Source organism: Oryzias latipes, chromosome 2 (genome assembly GCF_053564925.1).
Source record: "Oryzias latipes strain Hd-rR chromosome 2, Olatipes_Hd-rR_3.1".
Taxonomy (NCBI): Eukaryota; Metazoa; Chordata; class Actinopteri; order Beloniformes; family Adrianichthyidae; genus Oryzias; species Oryzias latipes.
This window is the reverse complement of record NC_136238.1, coordinates 39,568,636-39,596,035: the sequence shown is the minus strand read 5'-3', so window position 1 is coordinate 39,596,035 and position 27,400 is coordinate 39,568,636. Positions and strand designations below refer to the sequence as shown.

Here is a 27,400-nt window from a genome sequence, read left to right as displayed (position 1 = left end):
TTAATTGCCCCGTAATTGCCTTAACCTCTGCATGACGCAATATTTGCTAGTGTAACCCCTTGGCATCAGCTCTGCCATCACACTGAGTGGGAACACCTGGCCCCGCCCTTATTGTGAAAGGGTCAATGTGAATATAAGCTCCAGGTCAGCTGGTGCACTTGCTGCTTACTACTTCCTGTTGGCTGCTTCCTGCTTCCTGCTCTTAGCTCTTAGCTCTTAGCTCTTAGCTCTTAGCTCTTAGCTCTTAGCTCTTAGCTCTTAGCTCTTAGCTCTTAGCTCTTAGCTCTTAGCTCTTAGCTCTTAGCTCTTAGCTCTTAGCTGTAGCTGTGGCTGTGGCTGTGGCCACACCAGGACGCCTGAAACTTTTCTTGATAGATATTTGGAAACCTCAACGCTTCCATTTGATTAACCCAGAAGAGACCTGCTCATCGGTCAGGTTTTTGTTTTGTATGCTTTGATCTACAACTTGATGGCGAGCTACCCAAATCTGAGATCCTGATACTTCCAGCCTCAATAACAACTCCTCAGCTGCAGCAAAACTCAACTACATCATCACCAATAGATTCCGTTGGAAACAACTTAATAGGACTCAGACCCATATCCAAGTTACTTTTGTTTTTTTGTATTGTTTAAATGTTTATGTTAATACAATCGATTGTATTTTACTTTAATCGCTGTCTTGTGTTTTCATTTACACACCTTGGGCTCCCTGAGACGAACTCTGATAAAAGCGCCTAGTCCCATAATCTGAGAAGCGTTACACTAGCAAAACATTTTCTGTCTTTTACGTGACTTCTGCGTTTTCCGATTGGAGCGGTGGGCAGCTTCTGTTGGCCGCTCAAAGTTCTCAAACTGTTTGGATGGTCTTTTTGCTTTCACACTGTTGGAAACCACACCAGGGTTCGCTTTCAAGTCCACTGAAACCCACATTTTCAGGTGGACCAGAGTCCTCGTTTGGTCTGTGCCAAACTCCCGGCGTGCCTTCACCCCTTCCATCAAATCCATCTGTTTTCCAAAGTCGCTTTAAACCCTTTGGGGTAAATGGAGGTGCTGGAGCCTATCCCAGCTACTGTTGGATGAGGTACATTAAGCGAATCTGTCACATGGCTCAGATGACTCTGTCCTCTACTGGAATTCAACATCTACTTAAAGACTCCATGTCCAGGTTTTTGCAGCCATTGCTTCAGACTTTTGGCAAGACTTTGGAGTCACTGTAGAATTCAACCGATGTCAGGTTTTGGTTTAAACTCTTTTCCACCTTCATCAATTTTCAAACGGTTGGTGCTTCCGTGAATTAAAAGAAATGCGCATATTGATGCGTTTTCGTGGACTTTTTCATTGAAAGTGGTCATTAGTGAATGCAGCATGAGGCGTAACGAGAGGCTGCGGTGGGAGTGTGTTAATAAGGGCCTGTATGTCTGCGTTTCACAGCAGTCTATGGGAAAGTGTTGTCTTAAAGTCCGACCTGGTTTAACTCTCAACGCACGTTCAATGAAAGCGCGTTTTGTACGTAGAGCGCAAAAAAGATTTTAAAAATGTGCGTAGCTATGCGTGAACGTAAGAGTTTAGAACGTGGATGCCTGCGTTTAAACGTGTTTACACAGACTTTTCTTTGGAAGTGGTCACTTGAATACCCGTTGTAAAGGCCGGTATGAACATAGCATGAGACGTAAAAAAAAAGCTGCGGTGGGAGAATGTTAATAGGGGCTCGCACAACTGCACCACACAACAGTCCTTAGGAAAGTGCAGTCTCAACCCTTTAACAATCACAGCTTTGTCTCCAGTCCCCCTATGGTTACCGTGACTTTGGAACCGTTAACGCCATGATGGTCATTCTGAAGCAGCTTTGCAGCATTATCTAACGCTTTACTGTAATGTGTCAGATAGCGACGGAGAGCCACTTTTATCCCAGTCAAAAATTGCCCTGGTTTGACTTTCAACACGCTTTTAATGGCCATGTTTTTTTTTGTGCGCAGAGTCTTCAAAGTGTGCATAGCTAGCGTAATTAAAACGCACGTTTAAATGTGTTTACGTAAGCCTTGTATCGGAAGGGTTCATTTGAACGCGGGTTGTCGAGCCTGGTGAGTGTTCCTTCCCTGGCTGTTCCCTGGCTAGGGCGCGGCAGATTGATGTCTGGGTCTGTCCTGCCCTGATTTGGGGGCGGTTCTTCTCACAACAGTCCTTCCCCCATTTTCTGTTCTCTAAGAAGGAAAAGTCATTGTCTGGGTTGAACATGAAATCTGAAGTGTAGGCAAACAGAAAGGGGGCCAGGACAGTTCCCTGGGGAACTCCCACACTGCAGCTCACAATAGCTAACACACCTTCCTTGGTTCCTTAACTGGGGCTGGTTTGAGTTCTATTACCTCCAAAATACAATCCTATACTACACCTATAGAGCCTATTTACCAGCCCTGCTGTAATCCTCGAGTGTCATCAGCCGCTTTAAGAGTTTGAAGCTCGGCCGTTATGACGTGGCGGCGGCTTAACCACACCATATGTTGTTGTGATCACCAGGAGCTGTTTTGGTGTTGTAGGGAAGGATTACAGGAAGTGTGATCACCGACAGCCAGCGCCGATTCCTGAAATGACAGTTTTTTATGTATTCAGGCTTGTATTTCTCAGAAATAAGTGACTTTATGGGAAAAGGAATAAAACGTTTTTTACTTTCTATGTCTTTTTATATATTTTTTGTTTTGTTTTATATATGTCTGTCAGCAGCAGCTTTTGTAGCGTTTTAAACCTGCTCAACTATAAACTAAGAATCTTTTCCTCACTCTTAGCAGCGTCTCCTCGGCGAAAGCTCGTCTCTGTTGTCTAAAAATAGCACAGAGCTACATTTTAATAACAGAAACAGTCGGAAGCTGCAGCTCAGAAACTCTCCAGGGTGGAAAAGGGGGGTTGCTTGAGAAAAAGAAAAAAAAAAAACGAGGAGATATTCACTTTTCTTTGCCACATTTCCATGTTTTCCTGACATTTCTATAAGCCTTTTAAACTCACCGTTTATTCCAGAAAAAGGCAAAATATTTTTTAAACAATCCCAGAGTTGACAAAAAAACAATAATGAAGAATAAAAATAGACAAATAAATAAATAATAAAAGATTTAGTTAATAAACACATAATGAGTAAAAAATAAACAAATGAAAAATAATAAATAAACAAATGATTAAATAAATACATATATAATTAATTAATTTATTAATGAGTAAATGGATAAACAAATAAATAAACAAATAGATGAACGAAAATTTAAATAAATGTATAGAATTACAGTATTGACAAATAAATAAATAATAAAAGATTTAGTTAATAAACACATGATGATTAGAAAATAAACAAAATAAATAAATAAACAAATGATTAAATAAATACATATATAATTAATTAATTTATTAATGTACATACAGTATAAACAAATAAATAAATGAACAAATGAATAAATCAATTAAATAATAAATAGTTTAAAAAATAAATCGAGAAATACTTGTGTTTATCCAAATAAAAAAAAGACAGAGCTAACGAGAAAGACTTGTGAATTTAGGATGTGGTCCAATCAAAATGAGTCATCAGGAACAAATTTGTTGTCTTTACAGAAAACATTATTTAATTTAAGCAAAGACGTGTTCAAAAACGTACATCTTAAGCTGCGACTCTCAATGAAAACCCGATGTAAACGCACGTTAACTCGAATATCAGAGCTTCCTCGTTCAGAATGCTCGCCCCTCTGTGTCGCCAGGCACGTTTTTACGTATGGTCCTGGAAACTACGTACAAGCAGACAATTCTATTGTTTATCGGAATTGAGCTGTCAAAGAAAATTTCCGCCGGTTCGACATTCCGCACCACGCCTCTTCAAACTGTTGGTGGCGGACATGCTCGAGTATACAGTAGAAAAGAAGAAGAAGAAGAAGCCCCTCCCTGCTTGACTATTGTTTAGACCGTGGGCTAAACATGCGTTCAATGATGCCTCTAGTGCGTTCTTCAATGCGCGTCACATGTTTGATTCCGCAGCTTCAGATTAAAATTTTAAAATGCCGATTACCAAACCCATAGGTCACTTGGACATCCCATAATAATTTCAAAACTTCCTTTGAGTAACTCAGACACGTATGTTTTGGTTTCATTGGCGGATTTTGATTTAAAAAAAATATTTTTTTTGGGGGGGGGGGGTGACTTAAGAGATTTTGGCCCCATTCATTTTTTTGACGGTTTCGCCTGCTGTGATGTCACCTTTTTTTCCCATTTATAAAGTCCCATAAGAGACTTTGGACCCTTTTTAATGTGGTTTTGCCCAATGTGATGTCATCATGTATTGGTCAAAACAGCAGTAAGAAAGAACACAGGCAAAAACAATAATAATATTAATAATAATAAACTTATGGCGCTCCACTCACACAAACCGAGAAATCGCGGAACCCATTTTTTCAATGAATAAAACAAAAGTCTAAGTGTGAAGTTGCTCCTGTTCTTGGCCGTGGACGTCATCGTCTGGTGCCCCCATCCGTACCCCAACTCTATCTGGATGAAGCCCATCTGCTGGACTATTTAAACATGTAGTTGTAGAGTTGGATAAGATAATTCATCTCTAAGAGTTCTGGTACATCACCTGTCTTCCTTCATATGGACACCCTTGAGGTGTTTTCTTTATTTACTGGAAAAAAAAAGAGTTTTTTCTTACCCCAAAGGAGGGTCTAAGTAAGGGCAGGGATGCCCAGTTTAGCTTAGCTTAGCTTAGCTTAGCTTAGCTTAGCTTAGCTTAGCTTGGTTTAGTTTAGTTTAGTTTAGTTTAGTTTAGTTTAGTTTAGTTTAGTTTAGTTTAGTTTAGTTTGGTTTAGTTTGGTTTGGTTTAGTTTAGTTTAGTTTAGTTTAGTTTAGTTTAGTTTAGTTTAGTTTGGTTTGGTTTGGTTTGGTTTGGTTTGGTTTGGTTTGGTTTGGTTTGGTTTGGTTTGGTTTGGTTTGGTTTGGTTTAGTTTAGTTTAGTTTAGTTTAGTTTAGTTTAGTTTAGTTTAGTTTAGTTTAGTTTAGTTTAGTTTAGTTTAGTTTAGTTTAGTTTAGTTTAGTTTAGTTTAGTTTAGTTTAGTTTAGTTTAGTTTAGTTTCGTTTCGTTTCGTTTCGTTTCGTTTCGTTTCGTTTCGTTTCGTTTCGTTTCGTTTCGTTTCGTTTCGTTTCGTTTCGTTTCGTTTCGTTTCGTTTCGTTGGGTTAGGTTGGGTTGAGTTGAGTTTAGCCATTACCTATTCAATTCTATGACTTCATGTTCTTTATGATTCCATGTTTATTATATAATTACCAGCATGAAGCCCATTGAGACGACTTTTGTTGTAATATTGGGCTTTATAAATAAAGTTGAATTGAATTGAGCAGAAATGTAGGCCAGCAGGTATCCTTGTGTTGTGGAGTTTGTGTGAAGGACAGCGCTCTGATCCACCAACCCCTAATCCAATCGGGTGGGGGCAGCAGTAGAGGATTATGGGATTAGGAAGAAGGAAGATGCAACAAGAGATGGCCAATCTGCGGATGCATGTGCCCGCTGCTTCCAGGTCACCATGGTGACGATGAGGAGGAACACTTGCTGCGCTGATGCCCCCCCCCCAAAAAACAAACAAACCTGCAGCCGCTGGAAAAAATCAGGAATTTTCTTTTTCATGGCGGATTTATCAAGTCGTGAAGCAAACTTTTGATGTTGATTCAGCTAAAATAAAAACAAACAAAACAAAAAATGACATAAATCGGCAAATTCTGAAATCTGGAGAATGTTTTCCATTTTCCCACAGTGAAATAAATGAAAACTTTTGTTCCAGCGATCTTTGCAAACTTTCACATACAGGCCACTAGGTGAAGTCTAAAACCACAACTGATGTTTTATTGATCTTTGACCTCAGGCAGAGGCCGTCATCTTGAACTTCTATTATAAACCACTTTTTGTATCAGCTACACATTAAAACTCTTCCCAGGGGTTTCAATCTCAACTCCTTAAGAATCATTGGGAAGCAATGTCGCAAAAATGTTGGATTTCGAAGTTGTCGATTTTGAACCGCATTAGTATGACTAGCTTGCAAAAGTAATGTTACCCTCTTGTTAATGTATTTTTTTATCCAGAGTATTGTGAACATTTCATATGTACATGAACCGCTAGCTTAAACTGAACAAAATGATATGACAAATGATATAAAAATATAATTAATGAGGGCGTGGTTAACAAAAAACCTCTGTTGCTAAGGAAATCTAAAAGTTTTACTTTTGCAGATTCTTCTAAAAGTTACAACGGTGCGTTTGTCAACCTCAGGCGAGCAAAAAACTAAATGGTTGCTATAGAGAAAAACCAACAAAAAAGTCGCCATTTTGGAAAAAAGGGAATTTGTCATTTTGACCAGGCTGGTTGGGGCAGAATAAGGGGCGTGTGGCAGCCACTCAGCCATTGAGGGGAGATAAAAAGGGGGCAATGGGGTGGCAGCCAGGGGTCATACTTTTATCTTCTGCACTTGTTTTAAAGAAATCTTATGTAGATTATATTTTTATGTGACTCTTATTATATGTTTAAATTGTTTCTTCTGGTTGTTTTTGTCATAATGAACCTATTTTTTTCAATGAGATGAAGGTTATTAACCAGAAAATCATGGATTGACCTCACAGGGACTTAAAAGTTGCACAAAAAAATATTATGAAAACAAAAAAACTCACGAAAATAATTGCAAACCCCTTTAACTAGTTTCACATTTAAAAATCAATAAGAAAAAATGATCTGAAAGAGTTCAAATCATTTTGATTCAACCAAAACCGAGATTTTGGATTGCAGTTGTGTAATTGTGGAATGTCGTCAGCTTTCCAACATTAAAATTTTTTCCCCAAATTCACCTTTTGTATTCGACAATCATGAGCTGCAGAGGAAACAAACAGCATTCTAGCACCTCCTACAGGCCAAACCTTCAAATATTTATGCAAAACTCAAAAACAGAAATGAAGGTCAAAAACCAAACAAACAAAACACACTTGTGAGGATTGCTTGCTTTTTTTCCTCGGTTCAGGTTGTTCTTTTTTTTTTTTTTTTTTTTTTTTGCCAAACTTTATTAATTTCAATCATGTTTGAAAATCTTTGGTGTTGGACCAGACGGAAAAGGAAAGAGGGGAAGAAGAGAGAGGGACGTTAGAGAGAGGGGGGGGTAGGAGGGTGATAATAGGAGGGGAAGGGGGGTAAGACCATGAAGCAGCATAGAGCAGACAGGTTTACTGGTTGTTTATCGTTACGGTACGGTTCAAATGTAGTACAAAAAGGGCGGGGCCTGTTCACACACACTCAAATATTATCAACACACCTGCTAGCCGCAAAAATGTCCACATGTCAACATGCACACAAAACAGATAGTGTTCACGAACGCATACCTATGCCTTTAAACCAACTAGTGTGAAATCTTTCATTCATTCAATCATGCAAACTATTAGTGCAAAGGTGAGCTAACACCTGTGCTCAGGTGAGTGTTTATGTTCTTCTAAAATGGATGGTGGAATGTGAAAAGAAGGAGGAGGAGCGCCCAGCCACCCCCATACCCATACCCCCGCCGCAGCAGCAGCGGCAGCCGGAATTCCCCCAACGCCACACGGGAACAGGCAGGGAACAACCGCCCCCCGGGCGACCAAGACCGCCACCCAGGCCAGGGCCAGCAGGACCGCCGCGAGGCCCCCTGAGCCAGAGAGCAGGGAGGCGCAGAGGGAAAGAGAGCGCCGCCCCAGCCCAGCCAGGAAAGCAGCCCCCCGCCGCGCCGGAAGAGCCCAACGCAGGGCCCCACCGGAGAGGGACGCCCACAGCCCCAGACGAGCACCCCACCACCACCCAGGAGTTCCGGGCATCCCCCCGCCCCGACCCCAGGTACGAGCCAGGACCCCCCAAGGGAGACCCGCTCCGCACTCCAGGCAGCCACCCACCCGGCCCACGGTTGGTCCAGGTAGGAGCAAGGCAGGGGCCCGCCGCCCCCGCCCAGGAGGGGGGAACCCCGGGGAAAAAAGGGCGGCCCACAAGGGATGTTATAAATATGGCCCGACCAGGCTCGGCCATGTTGGAAGTTTGGCGGGGCCCAGCGCCCAGGGGCAAGGACCAGGACCCACCCCCCAGGGACACGAACACCCCCGGCTCAGGTGTAATATGAACCCCCCCACCGTGCGGAGAGAGCACCGCCGGGCCCAGGGAGCCGGCACCCAAGGGACACGGCCCGCACCCCCCACCAGGGAAGGGGTAGGGGACAGATGGACCCAGGTCCCACCTTCCTTGTAAAATGTGTGTGCGTGTATGGGTGTTTGAGAGGGTGTTTGTGTGCATGTGTGTGTGTTTATGTTTGAATGTATATATTGAAGGGGGAGGGGTGTGTGTACTAAGGGGGGTGCAGTTAAAATTGGCGAGTAGGGCACTAAGGGGACATCTCCTGATTACTCACAGTGATGTCCCCTCACCCTCCACACCAAGGGGCCCTAAATGTCTAAGGTGCGGTTAAAATTGGCGGGTAGGGTGCCAGGAGGACATCTGCTGCTTGCTTGCAGTGATGTCCAAGCACCCCCCTACCAAGGACCCTACATGTCTAAGGTGCAAATAAAACCGAAAGAGGGGGGGCCCACTCCATACGGCAACCATAGGAGGGGGGCCACTCCCAAGTAGCCCCCCCCCAAGGCGCATCGCAGGCTAGACCCCCCACCCCCTCACCCTAATATGAGGTTATATAAGGAAGGGGGTAAGTTGGGGACAGCTGGTAGACTGTCCCCCGGTGGTCAAACAGCCGTCCCCCAGCCCACCCCCAGCAAAGGGGCCAGGGCCACCCAGCCCAGGGGCCCACCCCCGGAGGCGCCGACACCCCAGGCCCGGCACCACCCACCCCACACAGAGAGAGAGGAGCCAGAAAGCGTCGCCCCCCCCCGGAGCAAGCCCAGGCCCCCCGCCCAGACGCCGGACCTAGAAGAGCTATGGTCAGGCCTCGACGGGACCGAGGAGGCCAACCGGTCGAGGCAACCACTGATTGCCTCAGCGGAGACCCCGACCCGCTAGCCCCCCCGACCCGTACTAATAATGGCCCCCCCCTCCCCCCCAGAACGCCCCCCCACAGGACAGGGCCGACAAGCCCTCCACCCCACCCCAGACCCCGCAGCCGAAGCGGGTGACACCCAGAGCGACCGGGGGCCCCGAGAGGGTTGTCCCGTCCCGTCCCAGAGCCAGGGAAGGGCCGATCCCAGCCCCAGGTGCAGATGGGCAGCCCATCCGGCGCCGCTGGGCCCCCCCCACCCGAGCAGGGCCCCCCGCCAACCCCCCCCAGCACAGGCAAAGGGACCACCCCCCCAAGCCAAGCCAGACCACCACCCCACCCCCCCACCACGCACCCCCACACCCAAGCCCAGAGGACCACGCAGCGCCCCAGCCCGCCCCACCCAGGCACCGGACCCGACCCCCCGACCAACGGAGCCCCCCACCGCCCCCGCCAGGCACCGGAAGCCCCGACCCCCACCCCAAACCACGGCAGAAGGGCAAGGAGCAGCGACGACCAAGCCCTCCACCCCCTAAGTCATGGAGTCAACCACAGGAGACCAGAGAGACTGAATTCTTTCAAAGTTACTTGAGCTTTGGGCTGACATTTTTTCCAAGCTGATATGATCAAACAGCAGATTTCTGTGTTGACTTATGTTTATATTTTTCTTGTTTTTCCAATTTATTAAAATAGTTTTTTTGGCAATACAAAGAGTTATGAAAATGATAGATGCTAATCCTTCTTCTATATCGATGGCACTCATGTCACCAAGCACACAAAGTGACGGTGAGGCAGTGATTGAAACCTTAAGCCAGACTGATAAATCGGCACATACCTGCTGCCAGAGAGCCTGGACAGGAGTGCAGAACCACAGTGCGTGCATGTAGCTGTCGGGTAGATTATTATCACAGTGCTCGCAAATGTCTGAGTTACTGAGACCCATCTTGAACATCCTCTGTCCAGTGTAGTAAATTCTGTGAAGAGTTTTGAGATGGATTAGCTGCAGATTTGGACTTTTTGTCAGTTTAAAGGTGTTTAGACAAAGTTCTGACCAGAAGCTTTCATCTGTGCTGATGCTCAAATCTGCATCCCATTTTTTTGTTGGAAGGGCAATATTGTTATCTAAATTACATAAAAGTTTGTATATTTTGGAGAGAGTTCTATTCATTGAAAAATTAATCAGAGTGGTAACTACATCTGGTAGCTTTAAATCGTCGTCTTTAATTTTATACTTTTTAGTAATACTTGATTTAAGTTGCTGATATTCCAAGAAGTTATTTATTCCATGTTTGTCTTGAAGTTCCTGGGGGGTTATGAATCTTCTATCAATAATTACGTGCTCTAGTTGTTTTATGCCCCCTGCTTGCCAAGCTGGGAAGTGAATCATTTTTTTGTTAATAAGGATGTCCGGGTTGTTCCAGATGGGTGTCATTTTGCACGGTTGAATTGATGATTTTGATATTTTGAGAAATTCCCACCAGGCTGTTAAAGTGGCATTTATATTAATGCTTTTGAAACAATCCTGTTTTTTAACTGTTTGGCTAATAAATGGTAGCTGTGACAGGTTGATCTTTCCACATAACACCTGTTCCAAGTCTAACCATGAGTTGGTTTCTGGATTATTTTTTAACCATTTTAAGATATATTGTAATCTATTTGCAAGAAAGTATTTGTGGAAATTAGGTAGTTGTAATCCTCCACAGCTTTTTGCAGATTTTAAAGTTTTTAGACTAATTCTTGCAGGTTTGTTGTTCCATAGAAAGCTTGATATGGATGAGTCTAATGTTTTGAACCATTTTAATGGCGGTTGTGTGGGAATCATTGAGAAGAGATAATTAACTTTGGGTAAGATTTTCATTTTAACCGTGGCTACCTTGCCCATAAGGGACAGAGGCAGGTTGGTCCAGCGTGTTAGATCGTCCTGTATGCTTTTCAGTAATGGGGTGTGGTTTAGCTGCACCAGTTCTGATAGTTTGGGGGAAAAGTAGATACCCAGATATTTGATATTTCCTGTTTTAACTGGAATTGTGAGTCTTTGTTCCATATTCCTGTTGAGTGGTAATAAAACAGACTTATTCCAATTAATGGAATAGTCTGATATGGAGGAGAATTCATTTATGATCATTGCTGTTTCATTTACAGAATGTAAATTCCTTAAAAACAGTAATATGTCATCCGCATAAAGACTAATTTTATGATGGCTGTGTTTGGTTTTTATTCCTATAATGCTCTCATTCTGTCTTATTGCTGCAGCTAAAGGCTCAATGAATATAGCAAAAAGAGAAGGAGAGAGTGGGCAGCCCTGTCTGGTTCCTCTTCCAAGAAAAAACCTGTTTGAAGTCTGTTTATTAGTTCTAACTGATGCATTGGGGTTGTGATATAATATTTTGATCCAATTGATGAATGCTTCTCCAAAACCAAACTTATGGAGGGCAGCAATAAGGAACTTCCAATTAACTCTGTCAAAGGCTTTTTCAGCATCCAGCGATAGTACGGTTCAGGTTGTTCTGACATCACCTAGTTTCACTTGATAGTTATCCTCAGGTCGTATCAGGACATCACCTTTTGATTCACCCTTTCGTTTCGTGGTTTCATATCGGGTATCAGCAGAAACTTCAAGATTAGCCGCCGCCCGATTTTCTTGAAAATTCTCGGCGCGGGGGTGACGTCATTACGAAATCGGGCGACAGCTGGAAGGAGGCAGCTCTGACTGTACAATCGTATCGTCCATATCAAGTGCTACCGGCTGCCTGGAGGTGTATAAAACGCGGACCACCCTGCACCAACCAATTTGCAACTCAGATTCTTCTTCTTCAACCGTCTTGTGCACATTGCCCTTTTTCTGTGATCAAAGCAGAAATGTTCGGTCCTCTTCGTGTTCTTCTCAGCATTAACCGCAATTTGTCAACACGCAAGTCGGTGGTGGTACCTCCTTTCAATCAAGTATCGCCCCGCTACCTTCCTGTCACTGTTCTGCCTCCAAATGTGCACGGGCGGTTACCGACCGATGTCAAAAACAAAATCATCGGGTTGCCGTCAAATTTGAACTTTTTCTTAAAACCTCCGCCGCCGTGACGTATTTTTGTCAAAAATATCACGGCAACATTTTCTGATTCAAGACTAAGAAAAGTTGGGGTAAAAACAGTTAAACCTAAAACTAAACATTGTAATCCTATTATCTTTTATATAAAGTTGACAAAAAAAAGGTTTTTAGCACAACTTCTGCATCCATACGTGTCATTATGACATTTATCTAACCCCATATGCAACAAAAAAACAAGAAAAAAGTCATTTAAGGATGAACTCTAAGACACCAAAAATAACTTTAATGACTTTTATTCGGATGTTTTGTAAAATCTTGATCCAAATATAATTTGAAACCAACCTTATTATATGTTATTATATATAAAACCTACCAATGAGTCCCAAGACTTTCTCAGTACAACACTGCCCCCTGAAGGTGCATCTTCAAAATGACACCAATTGTTTTACAACTTTTCCTGAAGTTTAACTTCAGGGGGTCCAAAGCTACAGCCTTAACTCTACAGGGATCAAAGGTCACAGCATCAAAGTCCGTATCTGACCTGTGAACTTTAAAGTAAAACCTGTCGGCAAACCGGCAGCCGCAGAGGTGACTCGGCGCCTGAGTACCCCCCCCCCACTTTTTTTTTCCTTGGTTTCCATGGAGACAACGGCGCTTGGAGAGTCCCTGTTGTTTGGAGATGCTCGTTTCCCGGGAGAAAACATGCTGAAAGAAACACAACGGAGAGACGGAGAAAATGAATCTGGAGCTTCCAAAATAAAACCCTTTATTAAACAGTTAGCTAAACCTGGCGCCAATGCAAAGACAGCCTGGAACTTTCCAAACTTCTTTTTTTGTTTTGGTAAAAAAATCTGAAGAGTTTTATCCAATTTTTATCCAGTTTTAAACATTAAAACATGAAATAGCAAAAATTGACAACATATTTTTGTGCAGTTGTGTCACGTTTAGGTTGCAAAGAAAAAAGATATATCAATAATTGAATAAATGAATGAATTGTAAATTATTCTTGTTTTTGTGATTCATTTTAACGAGAAATGACTCATTGTTTTGGATTGTAATCACCAAAACGAAATTTTTAATCTTCAAGTTATGTTACATGTTTAGATGCAAAAATATGAATTTGCAGCTTATCAACAATTTAAAAAAAAGCATTGTCAAACACGGCGGTGTTAGTATAGTGGTACAAATATTGTAAGTAAAATTTCAAGTTAAATAATAAGGTAAGCTTTGCTGGTTTCATTGTATTTCAAAATGTTGCCTTGTTGTCATGGCAATACAGTCCGAAAATTGCATTATCATATAGATATTTTTATCTTCAATTTTAAGACACGTTTTTGACTTCATATGTCTATAAATTTTTAAAAAGTTGCCAATGGATGTGAAAAAATTTAGCCGATTTACTTATTGCCATGGCAATATTATAGTATTTATTCATTTCTTTATTTTATCGAGGGGGTCAAACAAGGTAAAAACAACGCAAAAAATAAGCACTACATAATGTAAGAAATGATTAAGGCTGAATAATTTCATTCATTAAACAAACAAAGATTCTCCGTGTTCTGGTGCTCCAGTTCTGTAATTATTCAAAGTTCTGTTAAGTTGACTTTTACCGGCACCTCATAAATCCGGCAGACAGACGAGCGGCGGCTGAACAGCGCCGGTTCTCGGTGCCTTCGCCGTCTCTGCCTGTTTTTCCCCACAAGCCCTCAGTGTTTTAGGGCAAACAATGCCACACATGCGAGGCGATTATTTTAACACCCAACAAAGCAACGGTTGTCGTTTGATAATCGTCTTTGTTCTCTGATGGGGCACAGCAGAGGCGGGTTTGAGGTCACAGGTCGGTGTGAGCGAGGCCGCACATTCTGGAGATTAGAGAACTCAGTAATTTAGAAATCCAAAAGTTTCTCCAGAAAAGTTTCATTGGGACTGTTTGATGTCTGCTCCTGGCTCGATACGGTCCCGGTTCTCCGCTCCAGCAGACGTTCTGTTTGCCGGCAGCAGGGGAAAGACGTCTGGTCAAGATGAGCAGAGAAAAGAGCGTCGTCGTTAGCATGCACGTCCACTCGTTTCCTCTGAAACGGACTTTTGTGCTTCCCCACAGGCTTCTACAGCGGGGGGGGGGGGGGGGGGGGGTGTCAGAACCAGATCCAAGATCAGCCGTTCGGAACAAGAAGCAAATCTGTTCTTCAAGCTTATAAATACTTCAAAATATCCCAAACAGTTTATGTTCTGATCAAAGTTATTTGAAATGAACATTTTATGTACGCAAAAATGCTAAATTAGCAACAAAAAAACAAAAACGTAACGAATCAAGACTTAAGATTGCAATAGCAATCATGCAACCATTTCAGTCACTAAAGCCATCAACATCATATTTTCAGAGAAAATTCCAAAACATGCAAAACGAAGAAAAACAAAACTGATAACAAATTTTGATTTACACAAAAACACTTTCTAACGAGACCTAACAAAAATCTGAATACACAAAACCATGCAATGTTTTAAGATAAACAAATGGCTATAATTGCTACGAAAAACTGGGAAGTTAATGTAAAACTAGAAACTACAAAAATTATTTTCACGAATTTATTACAATTATTATATATTTCCAAAGATAGAGCACTATTTCGAAATGTAATAATCTAAATTATCATGTTTATCTCCATCTGGTCATAGTGCAAACTGCACGTTATGATACGTACACACCTGTGTGGCGTGGTTAAGAACGCGCTGATCGTAGGTTCTTAAATGGGATTTTAGCATAGGCTGTTCACACCGGACTGTTGCTACCCGACGCTAATGCATGCACTCACAGTTGGAAAAAGGCTTCATGCTAAATGTCAAAAATATCATAAATGTTGCTCCGTGCTTTTTCTGTCACAACGCTGAAAAAGGGACACGGAAGCCCAAAATGCACGTTTAAGGCCCGTACACACCGGGACGAATATTCGCCAGGCGTTATTCGCCAGCGTTTTTCGCCACGTTTTTTGTGTTCACACCCAGGCGATTTTCGCTGACGATGAGCCGAGCGAACATGCAGTTTCATTCCCTGACATTAGATTACATTAGACAGAAAAACAGAAATACTCCTGTACACAAGGTGGCACTCAGAAGAAGAGAGCCAGTATTTACGCGCTTGTCAGAGTCAAACAAAGAAAACATGAATATTTCAAGCATCAGTAGCTCCAACTGGTGCTTGGTTCGGGGATATTTTAGAATGTCCGTCATTATTTCTTCGCGGCAGTGTAGACGCTACTTGGCGTCTATCTTCTTCGCTGGTATGTGTGTTCAGCAAGGCAGTTTTGTGTTTGAGCGCCCCCAAGTTGTGTTTTACTGTAACTTCAGAAGCTCCAGACACGTGTGCAAAAGCGCCGTTCTCATTGGTCGTATAGTTTTTGACGCGGCGCGTCGAACCAAAAAAACGAACCCGAGGCGTTTTTTAAAAAGTGACCCTTTGACGCGTGGCGTTTTTTCGCGTCGGTGTGCACACTTACATTGGTGCCCTTTGTTTAGTCACGAGACGTTAAACGTCGGTGAATATCGAGGGCAAAATTCGTCCCGGTGTGAACGGGCCTTCATACAGACTTTTCATTGGAAGTGGTCGCTCCAACTCGCATTTCCGATAACGGTGTGAACGTAGCATAATACTAAATGACTGTAGATTAGTTCCTATGTTTCTTTTTCGTAACAAGAACCCAACTGGTGCACTTCCTCAAATGACCACTAAACTAACACCAACTCACACCAACACAAATATGTTAAGTAACCTAATACTTATAATTTCCATATTTGTCAGACTATAAGTCGCTCCAAAGTATAAGTTGCCATAAAGTGCATAATAAGGAAGAAAAAAGAAAAAATAGTCACTCTGGAGTATAAGTCGCACTTTTGGGAAAAATAATGCAACATTCACACCGAACATGATTCCCAAGTCAAATTTGCGTTCGCCACGTCTGTTCTGACGTGTGTCAAATTTGCTGCTGGGGGCTTGTCTAAACATGTGTTCACAAACTTAACATTCCTGCTTTGCGTGGGAGGAGCTACCGTCAAAATTTTTTAGCCCCATCGCTACATAGAAGCATTGACTGTACATCTTGTTACAATTAACGGAAGACGCATATACAACAAAACAAAAATTAAAGTTCAGGATGAAAACGATCTGTTTCTCCTCTTTGTTTGTTTTGGACGGCGCTTCTTCGTCTGGATTGCTGTCATTACCAAATATTGATAGATACTACAGTCCCCTTTAGCGGTTGTAGCGAAACAACCGATAATAGTAACTGATTGTTAGTGGGAACATAACAAATATATTTAAGTTACTAAATAAAATCACATATAAGTCGCACCTATACATATGTTGCACTTGTGTATATGTCGCATCTGGGTATAAGTGGTACATGCGAATAAGTTGCACCTGGGAATGTGTTGCACCCAAGTATAAGTTGCATCTCCATATAAGTTGCATCTCCATATAAGTGGCACATGAGTATAGGTGCACTTGCATATAAGTTGCAACCGGCACATAAGTTACTCCTGCATATAAGTAGTACCTGCATATAAGTCCCACCTGTGTATAAGTGCAGTTGCACATAAATTGCACCTGCGTATAAGTCACACCTGGATATAAGTTGCACCTTTGTATAAGTCGAATCTATGTATAAGTCGCACCTGTGTATAAGTGCACTTGCATATATATTGAACCTGCGTATAAGTTGCACCTAGGTATGAGTAGCACCTGCGTATAAGTTACTCCTGCATATAAGTAACACATGCATATTGGTCGCACCTGAGAATAAGTAACACCTGCATATAATTTACACCTGAGGATAAGTAACACATGGATATAAGTTGCATATAAGTTGCACCTGCACATAAGTTACTCCTGCATATAAGTCGCACCTGAATATAAGTAACACCTGTGTATAAGTGCAGTTGCACATAAATTGCACCTGTGTATAAGTCGCTCCTGAGAATAAGTAACACCTGCATATAAGTTGCACCTGTGTATGAGTCGTACCCCATTCAAACCATAAAAACATTTAAAGAAGAAACTCAGAAAAATAGGGTAATCTATCAATTATTCTTTTTAAAAAACAAATTTTTATCATTTAACGCTACACAATACTTTTATGGAACATGTTTAGGATTACCAGCTTTATATTTGACAGTGAAAAGCATCCTAAACAACAACAAGAACAAAAACTCTCCTGCTTTTTTTGTGGGTTTTTCTTTTAGCTGCTTTTAATCCAAATACTTTAATTTCACCGGTAATTTAGACGTAATGGGAAGTCATGATGTGCACAATTGAAACCCAGCTGAGTCAGGGTGTGCAGTGGAGTGAGGGGAGGGGGAACTGATTTGATTGGCCTGTAGTTTTGACCGACAGCTGGCATCTCCGCCTCTGTGCAGCTGCGCCTTAAAGCCCAGAGCCCATCCTTGGCTGCTGCTTTCTGGATAATCCGCCTGCAGCTGCTCAACGGTAAAACGGTCTGTCAGATGTTTGATGCTTTGTCTGGTTGGTGTTGTGTTAAGGGAATCGACTCATTTCGATGTGTTTGTCCAACTTTGAGTTGATCAATCATGTCACCTTTCTTTTGAAAATTGAGTTTGGTCAGAGAAACGGGTGAGGAGATGACTGACCTGGAGACGTCGATGGCGACCATCATCGCTGTGTTTCAGAAGTACTCGGAGAGAGAAGGAGACAAGCACAAGTTGAAGAAGAGCGAGCTGAGGGAGCTGCTTCACGACGAGCTGCCGGAGCTGATGGCGGTGGGTGAGCGGCGGAAGGTTTGGCTTCACATTCGACTCACCCGAGCGGCCGCAGTGAAGCCGTCCCTCTCCTTTCCTCCCCCCCCCTTGCAGCACGTCAAAGACCAGGCCACGCTGGACAGCCTGATGGAGAGCCTGGACACGGACGGCGACGCCGAGTGCAACTTCCAGGAGTTCATGACATTTGTCTCCCTGGTGACCGTCTGTTGCCATGAGTTCTTTGAGCATGAGGACGACTGAGGACACAAAGGGGTTGGCAGGGAACCTGAAGGAACTCTGTGATGCGGCTGCTGGCACAAATCCACCCCATAGTTTCCACTAAGTGGTGATGAAGTTAGAAAATAGCCAATCTGAAGGTAGGCTAGTGAAAGTACCGATTTTAGACAACCTATTTTTGTTTTTTTCTTTCTGTTAAAGTCAGTCAGACTGGAAGATTCGTAAAAAAAAATGCTTTTCTTTGTAGTGATTTTGAAAGCACTTTCTCTGTCTAAGTTTAGGGTGGAGCCTTTCTAATGATAAACTTTTGCTCTGAATCAAATAAAGAACATTTCAAAATAGTCAGTTGTGTTTGCCTATATTCTACTATGGATTATTTATTCCTAATTTAACTCCAGATTTGACATAAAACTGTCAAGTGGCTGGTTCTTAATCCATCTAAGCACTTGTGTTTACGGTTTTACGACACATTTTAGACTTCAAAAAATACTTTTTAGTAAAGCTTTTTTTTTTTTTTTTTTTGCAATATACAGTTTGGTTTTCCTTTTATTATCGGATTTGCAAAGTAAGAATAACGAAGACATTTGCAGAAAAATGTTGTGTTCATGAAATTTTTGATCTTTTAAGATTAAAAAAAGGATTTAAGAATGATGCACTATAAAAAAAATATGGTAAAAAAATCATATGTTCTACATAATATGAAATCTCAAGTTTTTATTTTTGAATCTTTAAATTTGGGCAAAAGTCATAAAATTGTTGGAATTTTAGCACTAACTTGTGATTGTGAAAATAAAAATTTCTTATTAAACTAATTATTTAATCCTACCTGAGCCAAAACAAACTGGATCTAAAAGATCATATAATGAACAAAATTGATTAAAAAAATCAATTTTCCGCCAAAACTCTTGATCGCAAAATTAAACATTTTTTTCAATAAACACATTTTTTAAATCATATCTAAACCCTGTAAATTGGATTATTCTAGTTATTAAAGACCATCCTTTGATTTACCACAAAAAGATTGCAGATTCTCAGGAAAAAGCGACAAAATACTTTAAATTTTCGCAACTAAATGTAATCGCAAATATGAGAATTTCTTAAAAGAAACACTTTTTAGTAAAACCTGAACCTCGTGGATCTGAATATTCCCTAGCCATTCGAAAACACTCCGTTGATTTACGACTAAAAATATCGCATATCGGTTAAAATTGACAAATCGCAAACACTTATCGGGAATTTGAGAATTTTCTTTTACTAATTTTTTAAATAAATCTCACCCATGTGGATCTTGATGGACCTTTTGCGCTAACACTCGTGATTCCAGAATTAAGAATTTCTCAATAAACTAATGTTTCAATTATATCTAAACCTTTTAAATCAAATTATTCCATGGTTCATCAAAACTAGCTGTTTATATAAATGTATATTTTTAATGCAATTTCTGGCAACAAGCTGAGGAAAAACCACAAAGTAATTCTAATAATACTGAGAATAAGACACAAAGTACTGAATATATGTCAAAATAACAGGACAGCAGGTCATCATGTCGTGTTTTTTGCTATTTTAATAAAAGCATGAGTGAAGGAAATAATTGAAATATGTTTGATATGAGAGATTAAAAAATTGTATTTAATTAGCAAATTGAGTTTGGATGAACTGAAAGTTCAGGCTAATAGTAGCCGTAGCATAACTACTCTTCAAATATTATTGCACATGTTTAATAAAGTTGTCTTATGTTTACATAATGACATTAACAATGTTTAATATCAAACTTCACGTTTCTCTTGGTCTTCTTTCTTTTTTTTTTTCTAAATTGGGCACCGCATGGTTTTGTCCTTTTCATTTTATTGCACTCATGAAAATAGAAAAGTTAGCATCTTCTGACACCAACTACCGCTTAGCATCGCTTCACCCTGGCCTCGGGCTAAACCAATACCCAATACGCGGGTAGGGGAACTACCCAATTTCACAGGGGGATTCGGCCACATTAAAAAAGTCCCCCCCAACACACACACAGACATGAATGCACGTAATAATACGTCCCACCCACCCCTCCAAGGGTATCTAAACACCTATTTCAACACTTTAATTGTTTAAATGTATAAATCTCATTACTTCTTATCTGATCATGGATTTGACCCAGCAGAACACTTTTGTGAGCCATTTTCAACCGTGTTTTGCCTCAACTATTCCCCAAATTTGTGTAGTGACGGCCCCTCAGAAGGATCTTCTGAGTAACGCCTTTCCCCAGCCCTCCCCTCTGTACCTCTGTGTTTTACCCCCTCTTCATCATCATCATCATCATCATCATCATCAGGCCGTAAGCTAAAGAGTCCCTCAAAAAACAAGAATTATCCAAACGTTTAACAATATAAAAAGAAACAAAAACATCATCTAACCCTCCAATATCATCATTGAGTGCTGTGACAGTCATAGGATAAAGCCTTTTTCAGGGTTTTGGTACATCTAGGTCAAGAAATTATTTGTAATGATCTGTCTGAAACAAAATCAGCACAAAAAAGCTCTCTCTTCATGATTATTGATGCTGTAAATCCTGCTCAGTACAGCTGCAAGAAACTTTTGTGACCATTTCACTATAGCAGCTTTAACCCGAACGTTTCCAAGCCTGTTTTTATCACGTTTTATCAACGTTCCTGCTGTCTCTCAACCACTTACAGAAACTTTTCTTCATTCACACCACTTGCATTTTCTGTTTTGAGCCCCCGATTGTTCAATTCTTCTGCCTTTCCATCTTCAGCGGCTGTCATCAGATGACCTCACGATTCAAATAAAAACAATAAACGTTCTCGCCGACACGTGCTGGATTGCGCTCTCTCTGTACAAGACCCGAGTGAAGGAGGAGCAGCTGCTGCGGGGGCGCTCAATCAGCTCTGACGTGCTTCCGTTTCTGATCACATCATGTGTCTATATGTGCACAAACACAAAAAATACAAACTGTAAATAATATTCCCAACTTGGGTTTGGCGCCCCCTGTGTTCTGGCGCCCCTTTGCCGTCCACATACTGCTTACCTACTTTTTGCGCTCCTGAGTTTAACCAGTGAGTTTTTTTTCCTATTGAATTTTATTCAATTCAATTCAATTCAATTTTATTTGTATAGCCCAAAATTCACAACAACAGTCGTCTCGATGGGCTTCGGAGTAAAACATGAACTCAAAAGGATCACGAATACAAAGAGTTCAATAGGAAAATACTAAAATGAACTAACAAACTGACTAAGCTATACTGAATTCTATGACTTTTTGTTCTTCATGATTCATGTTTATTACACAATTACCGGTACGAACCCCATTGAGATGACGATTGTTGTAAATATTGGGCTCTATAAATAAAATTGAATTGAATTGGACCGAGCGTCATAGTAATGCGACTACAGTAAAAGCTAAGCTAAATGATCCATCCAACTCACTCTGAATCCTTCTATCGTCAAGTCTGAGAAGGAATGTTTGTGTCTCCGTTTCCGACCAGACCTCGCTGTTTGTTTCGGGCATCTTTTCCTGAAACAAGTGGACTGAAATAAAAAAAATTGAATCGTTGGTGCTGGTTTCATGCTTTCGGTTGTCGTATTGACCGTCCGCCAATCAATGGGTTTCATCGTGTGATGACGCCAGCTCCGCCCTAACTGGTCTGTTCCATTTTTCTTTAATGGACCTTCGACCCACGGTGGCACAAAAATGGTACGGTCCGGCTCAATGGGTTAATTTTCATAATGGAAATGCTCAGAATCCAGTGGAAACAAGGCTATAGAGCATTTCTGAGACCAGCAAAAGCAGAGACTGGATAATTCTACCCTAAAGTGACCTGGAAGAACTGCGTGTAGCACTAGTGGAAGAGTGAAACGTCGCTGTCAAGTCATCATTGCGACAAGTGATGCTTTTGACATGGTTAAGCTCTTCTTTGCAGCGCCCCTGTCCTGGCTGCTCCTGATTTTGAGCGTCCCTGTTGCTGGCACTCCAGCACATTGAAGTTTACATTGGTTCTAATTCCCATCCGATTACAGTTTACACCCTCTAGTTTTTTGAATAGGATGCAAAACTCAAACCAGAGACTAATGGTATGGTCACTGATGGTTCAGGATTTCAATCTTTATATCAAACACAAAAAGGGAGCGAAGTCGTTGGTATGTTTGTAGTTGGTTTCTTTTTTCCTTTATGTTACATCCTTTTACAAGCCCCTACACAGGAGTTTAACACATGGTCAATTATGGTTATTTGGGGCTTTCTTTGTTTTTGTCCTAAAATTTGTGGTGATAAATGTCAAACGAAAGAAAGCGGTGTTTCTTCTCATCCATTATTAGTAATACTGATGGGAACTTTGACATAATTTTAAATAGAAAAAGAAAAAGCACTCATGTTAACAACAATATCCAACAATATCCACTATACAAAGAAAATCCTACATTTTCTTCTGTCTCTTACATTTGAAGTGTATCCATGATAAACACTACACACCTTTCTTATCCTTTTTTAGTGTAGAATCTGTGACTATCATGTAGCAACCTAAAAAAATATGTCATGTTCTGTTCCATCTGAGCAAAAGTATGTGAGTTTTCTAAAAAAAAACTAATATCATCTGCATATGCGTGTTACTAGATGATGCAAGATGTTGTCAGCTGCACACTTTCAGACATCTGCAGGCTGTTTAGCATCATGGAGGCGGAGACAGCTCTTCCATTGGCAGAGGGGACAAACAGGCTGACCCTGGGGGACTGCCACCACACCCATCTGTGTGTGTGTGTGTGTGTGAGTGTGTTTGTGCGATTGAGTGTTGTCTGACCGTTGCTGCGTTGTGTTGGTTTTTTTCCTGTTCTGCAGATAACACAGCTGTCCCACAGAACTGGTGAGTTATTCGTCTTTATACTACTCAGATTATATTGTTCAGCGTTCTGTTTAGACAACTCCGCAAACTCAAAAGTGTTGAATAGCATAAAAAAATCCAAGATGAAGTTCTGCAATATAAAAAAAAAAAAACTTTTCTTGACATTTTCTTCTTAAATTTGCCTTTTTCATCCACAAAACTTTTTTTTTTTTTTACCATGATATATCCCTGGTGTGAATTTAGACGTGTTTGTCTGTATTGTCTCCATTGTGTTTCCAACAAGCCTTTCTCAGTTTTTATGTAATTGAGTTTGTGACTCATTTTGGTAAAAACTCAAAACATGTCATATTTGTTAGCCGGATTTCTCGTAAGAGCGGGTTTAATGGGTTAGACGTCTGAGTGGATACAAGTGATATATGTAAATTAAATTGTAATATATGCATATATATATATATATATATATATATATATATATATATATATATATATATATGAAGAAAGCCTAGTTCGGAGCTTTAAATTTTTGTTTTCTCTTCTCTTCCAGCCTGCAGAGAGCATGAACGACCAGACGACTCCGGTTCCGTCTGTCCAAACATCGGCCCCATTTGTTCCTAGGTTTCCAGACCTCGTCACCAGGATCGGACAGAAGGGTTTGTATATTCTTACAATGGTTTTACGTCCAGTGTTTACTGTATCTTTATGATATTGGGGGGGGGGGGGGGGGGTCTTTGTTATGAACTCTCTATCTGGGCTGGCTCTTTGTATCCATAGTTGTTGTTGAGAAAAAGTCATCTCAATTTTATTGATCACCAAAGACAAATTATAGGGAACTCTGCACATTTGGGTTGAAATATGGTCTTAATCAAAAATCCTAATGAAATAATGAAAAGTGTAGTGTTTGCCCCAAGGCTTTTGTAAAGTTATACACATATAACTGGGCAATGACTAGTAATATACAAACAGACTATTCAATTTTTAGAAAAAGTATTTTTTAGCCAGACAATTTATTGTTATTCTTTAAAAAAAACTTTACTTTAAGAAAAGCTAAACATTTTGGACATTGCAGTGATCTGATGTGAGATTATAACCAACACTGAATTATTCCCAAATATTCACATAAGAATAAAATTATCTAAACCAAGTGAATATTATAGTATAAATTAGGCTATTAAGCTGAAATGTCAAAACGTTTTTACCTTTTATTTATGTTTATGATGGTTGGTAAGTTTAAACTTAAGTCTGCCTCTTAGTCAGGCTAATGATAAAGGCGACTATCGTGATAAATGTGCATTTCGTAGTACAAGCATGGGTGAACCATAGGACGCCCATTTATGGAATAACCTATTACCCACGAGAGAATCCCAGATTTTATAAATATATATACACACTGATACTCCATATATATATAAATGGGGTAAATATACGTTGAATTTTTGTAAAAATGAAGCGTATGTCAAATGGCCGCCAGCATACTTTTCTAAAAAGGGGGATCCTAAAGTACATCCACGCCAAATTTGGTACTTATACTTAAAAATACATCCTCTGTCTAAAATAGAAACCTAACGGCCAATTTGGCTAAATCAATGTGCACATTTATACAACCTAAGCCTAAACACTTAGCATGTAGGTGACATCTGTGACAAGAGAAGCTTATACGTTAGATTTCAACTGTGAGGCAGTTACCGCATTTTTCCAACCTTGAAGCTCATCGGAATATAGAGCAAAACTCTACTTTATACATATATGTGGCCTGTTATCAAAAACGGAAAGTAAATGGTTTAAATTTTAGACCTAGAAGTTCATCAGATTAAAAGGTTCAATTAAAAAAATGAGACTTAACTGTTTATTCGTATACATAAAAAAAAATCATTCAAAAAAATAAGTTAAGGGGCCTTATAGTCCAAAAATACCGTAATCCTAGCAATGTTAGTAAGATGAATGCTAGCCTGTTTAAGGAGATATAGCTCAAAATGCCAATTTTTGAAAAGATGTTAAATCATTTATAATCACCTAATGAAATAAAAAAAAGTTTAAAAAAAACCTTCATTAGCATACTAATGTTAGCCCTAAAATTTTAGTCAAAGCATCAAAGTTTTTTTTTTAAAGAAATTAACTAAAAATACAATCATTAATTTTACATTTGTGCATATAGAAAGACAACTGCTATTTTTAAACAGCTTAGCATAGTTTAAGCTTACTTTTACATTAGTTAACGGTAATTTAAGATAATGGTCTAAATGTTTTCTTGTTTGTGGGACATACATTTTGTTTGCAGAAAAAATAAAAACATTTTGAAGAGTTTGACACTCATACGGTTGTAGTTATATTTGCAGCAGGGAGTGTCTTATCGGCCTGAAGGGACTGTGAAATTGACGTCTCGGAGGTGTGTTGCCGTGGAGATAAGAGCGGACGCACTGATACCCAATGGCCCCGGTTTCCACAGCAGGGCTGAACAGGGCCAAACCAGGCTTAAAACAGCCAGGTTTCCCTGGAAATTACCTTCAAACAAACACTGTTAAAAGGACGAGACCCTTCTTTTGATTATTGAATGATAAAACCTAAAAATTGGAGTCGGAATATGGAATGACAAGTGTGTCAAAAAAAATCACAAAGAAACTCTAGTACATAAATACATTTTCACAGAATAATTTAAACCTACTCTTAGGACTATTGACGTGACTCTTCTGTAAACTATTCAACGATAAAATGTAAAAGCTGAAGCCTGATATATGGAATGAAAATTGTGTCAAAATAATGAAAATCAACACACCATCAAATAAATTTAAACACAACAATTTAAACTTATATAAGCAGTTCCTGTATAATAATAAAGACAAATTATTCAAAGACAAAACCTATGAGCTGAAGTCTGATGTATGGAATGACAAGTGTGTCAAAATAATGAAAATCAACAGACCATTAAATGCATTTAAACACAACAATTTAAACTTATGTAGGCAATTCCTATATAATGAAGACAAATTATTCAATCATAAAACTTAAAAAATAGATTTAAACACAATAATTGAAACTCATATGGGCTTTTCCTTTGTAATTAAGACAAGATGACAAGACTCTGTACATTTTAAACGATAAAACCTAAAAATTGTGGTCTGACATATAGAACGACAACTGTGCCAAAAAATTAAATTCACGAAAAAACTATGTAAGCAAATAAACTTCAACAGAGTAAAGTAAACTTTTATAGGGTGTTCTTGGATAATTAGGACAAATTTACGCGACTCTTTAAGTTATAATAAACCTAGTAAAACCTAAAAATTGGAGTTTTACATACGGAATGACAAGTTTGTCACAAAAAAAAATTAAATAAATACATTTTACCAGTATAATTTAAAATTATATGGGCTCTTAAAAAAATTGACATGACTCTTCCTTGAGTAATATATTGAATGACAAGTGTGTCAAAATAAGGAAAATAACCAAAAACTTTAAATTGTTTTTTTAAACTAATATAGGCTTTTCATATTTAATTTAGACAAAATTTACGCGACTTTTTAAGGTATTAAACGATAAAACCTAAAAACTAGACCCTGAAAAAAATTTAATAAACAAATTTAAACAGCACAGTTTAAACCTATAAAGGCTGTTCTTATATAATTCAGACAATTTGGCATTAATTATAAGTTTGCATGTTTCATGCTTTTCGTGGCTTTGATATTGGTTTTGAGCATTTTATAAACAGAATGTTAATTAATAAACATGTTATGATGTCCTACAGATATCTATGCTCAAACTGAGGACTTTGCTGCTTTAATTGGAGGTAGGAGCTCGTCTTCTACTCCATGAGAAATCATTTGAACTCCATGTATGTGGAGAAAATTCTATTCCCAACAGTATCTTCTTCCTTTTGTGTTCCTTATTTTCTATTCTGTTCTGATGGTTTTGCTGGCAGGAATCATCAGCGGCGTCCTGCTGACCTTCATCTGCACAATCGCAGTGCTGCTATGGTGTCTGTCCAGACAGAAAGGCTCCTACGCCACCAATGAGACCGACGAAGACGAGGACGAAGGCGACGGCCAGTCTGTGGATTCCGATTTCGAACTCCAGTCCAAGAAACCCCTGAAGGCTGAGGATGACTGAAGAGAGAGGAAGAGATCGGAAATCCGATCCAGGACTGAGGACCTTTGAAGGGATCAGTTTTTAAACGTTTTAACAAGTTTAGGGATTAAACTTTAACTAATGAAGCATCAAGCAGTAAATGATTAAAAAAAAATCAACTTTTAATGTCCTTGAATGAAAAAAATATCAAACGTTTTTGTACCACAAAAGATTTTCCTATGGTTTGTCTTTAAGATAGTTTTGGACGCCGTCATCATCATCATCCGCATCTTACCGTGGCTGAGACCAGACTTCGCAGCAAAATGAAATCATTCGAAAATAAAAATAAAAAAATTCCATCAAAATGGTTCATAGTTGTTTATAGTGAAGCGTTCTTTTCTAAATAAATCTTTCAGATTTGCTTTTTTGTAGTTATTTCAATTCTGATATTTATAATAAATGTTTTTTTTCCCTCCTG

The 27,400-nt window shown here is 40.0% G+C and overlaps 2 protein-coding genes across 4 annotated transcripts; both read left to right on the top strand.

The window, feature by feature from the left end:
• The first annotated feature begins 17,426 nt into the window (after positions 1 to 17,426).
• s100b (S100 calcium binding protein, beta (neural)) lies at positions 17,427 to 18,366 on the top strand. 3 transcript variants are annotated; one of them, XM_004066370.5, is made up of 3 exons: positions 17,427 to 17,519; positions 17,647 to 17,809; positions 17,903 to 18,366. In XM_004066370.5, the coding sequence occupies exons 2-3, from the start codon at positions 17,672 to 17,674 to the stop codon at positions 18,047 to 18,049; spliced, it is 285 nt and encodes a 94-aa protein (XP_004066418.1). In that variant the 5' UTR covers positions 17,427 to 17,519; positions 17,647 to 17,671; the 3' UTR covers positions 18,050 to 18,366. The 3 variants fall into 3 exon arrangements, with proteins under 3 accessions (XP_004066418.1, XP_011479721.1, XP_004066419.1); XM_011481419.4 differs by having other exon boundaries at positions 17,446 to 17,527; XM_004066371.5 differs by having other exon boundaries at positions 17,475 to 17,555.
• A 4,384-nt stretch (positions 18,367 to 22,750) lies between these two features.
• Positions 22,751 to 27,400, top strand: LOC105355183 (uncharacterized). The gene is made up of 4 exons (XM_023964147.2): positions 22,751 to 22,884; positions 23,408 to 23,513; positions 26,603 to 26,644; positions 26,777 to 27,400. The coding sequence occupies exons 2-4, from the start codon at positions 23,420 to 23,422 to the stop codon at positions 26,962 to 26,964; spliced, it is 324 nt and encodes a 107-aa protein (XP_023819915.1). The 5' UTR covers positions 22,751 to 22,884; positions 23,408 to 23,419; the 3' UTR covers positions 26,965 to 27,400.

Excerpts from the sequence above, each read along its gene's own strand:
- LOC105355183 (XM_023964147.2), top strand. The coding sequence starts at position 23,420 with ATGAACGACCAGACGACTCCGGTTCCGTCTGTCCAAACATCGGCCCCA. Across the intron at positions 23,514-26,602 it reads CACCAGGATCGGACAGAAGG|ATATCTATGCTCAAACTGAG; the intron begins GTTTGTATATTC and ends GATGTCCTACAG. Across the intron at positions 26,645-26,776 it reads CTTTGCTGCTTTAATTGGAG|GAATCATCAGCGGCGTCCTG; the intron begins GTAGGAGCTCGT and ends TTTTGCTGGCAG.
- s100b (XM_004066370.5), top strand. The coding sequence starts at position 17,672 with ATGACTGACCTGGAGACGTCGATGGCGACCATCATCGCTGTGTTTCAG. Across the intron at positions 17,810-17,902 it reads AGCTGCCGGAGCTGATGGCG|CACGTCAAAGACCAGGCCAC; the intron begins GTGGGTGAGCGG and ends CCCCCCTTGCAG.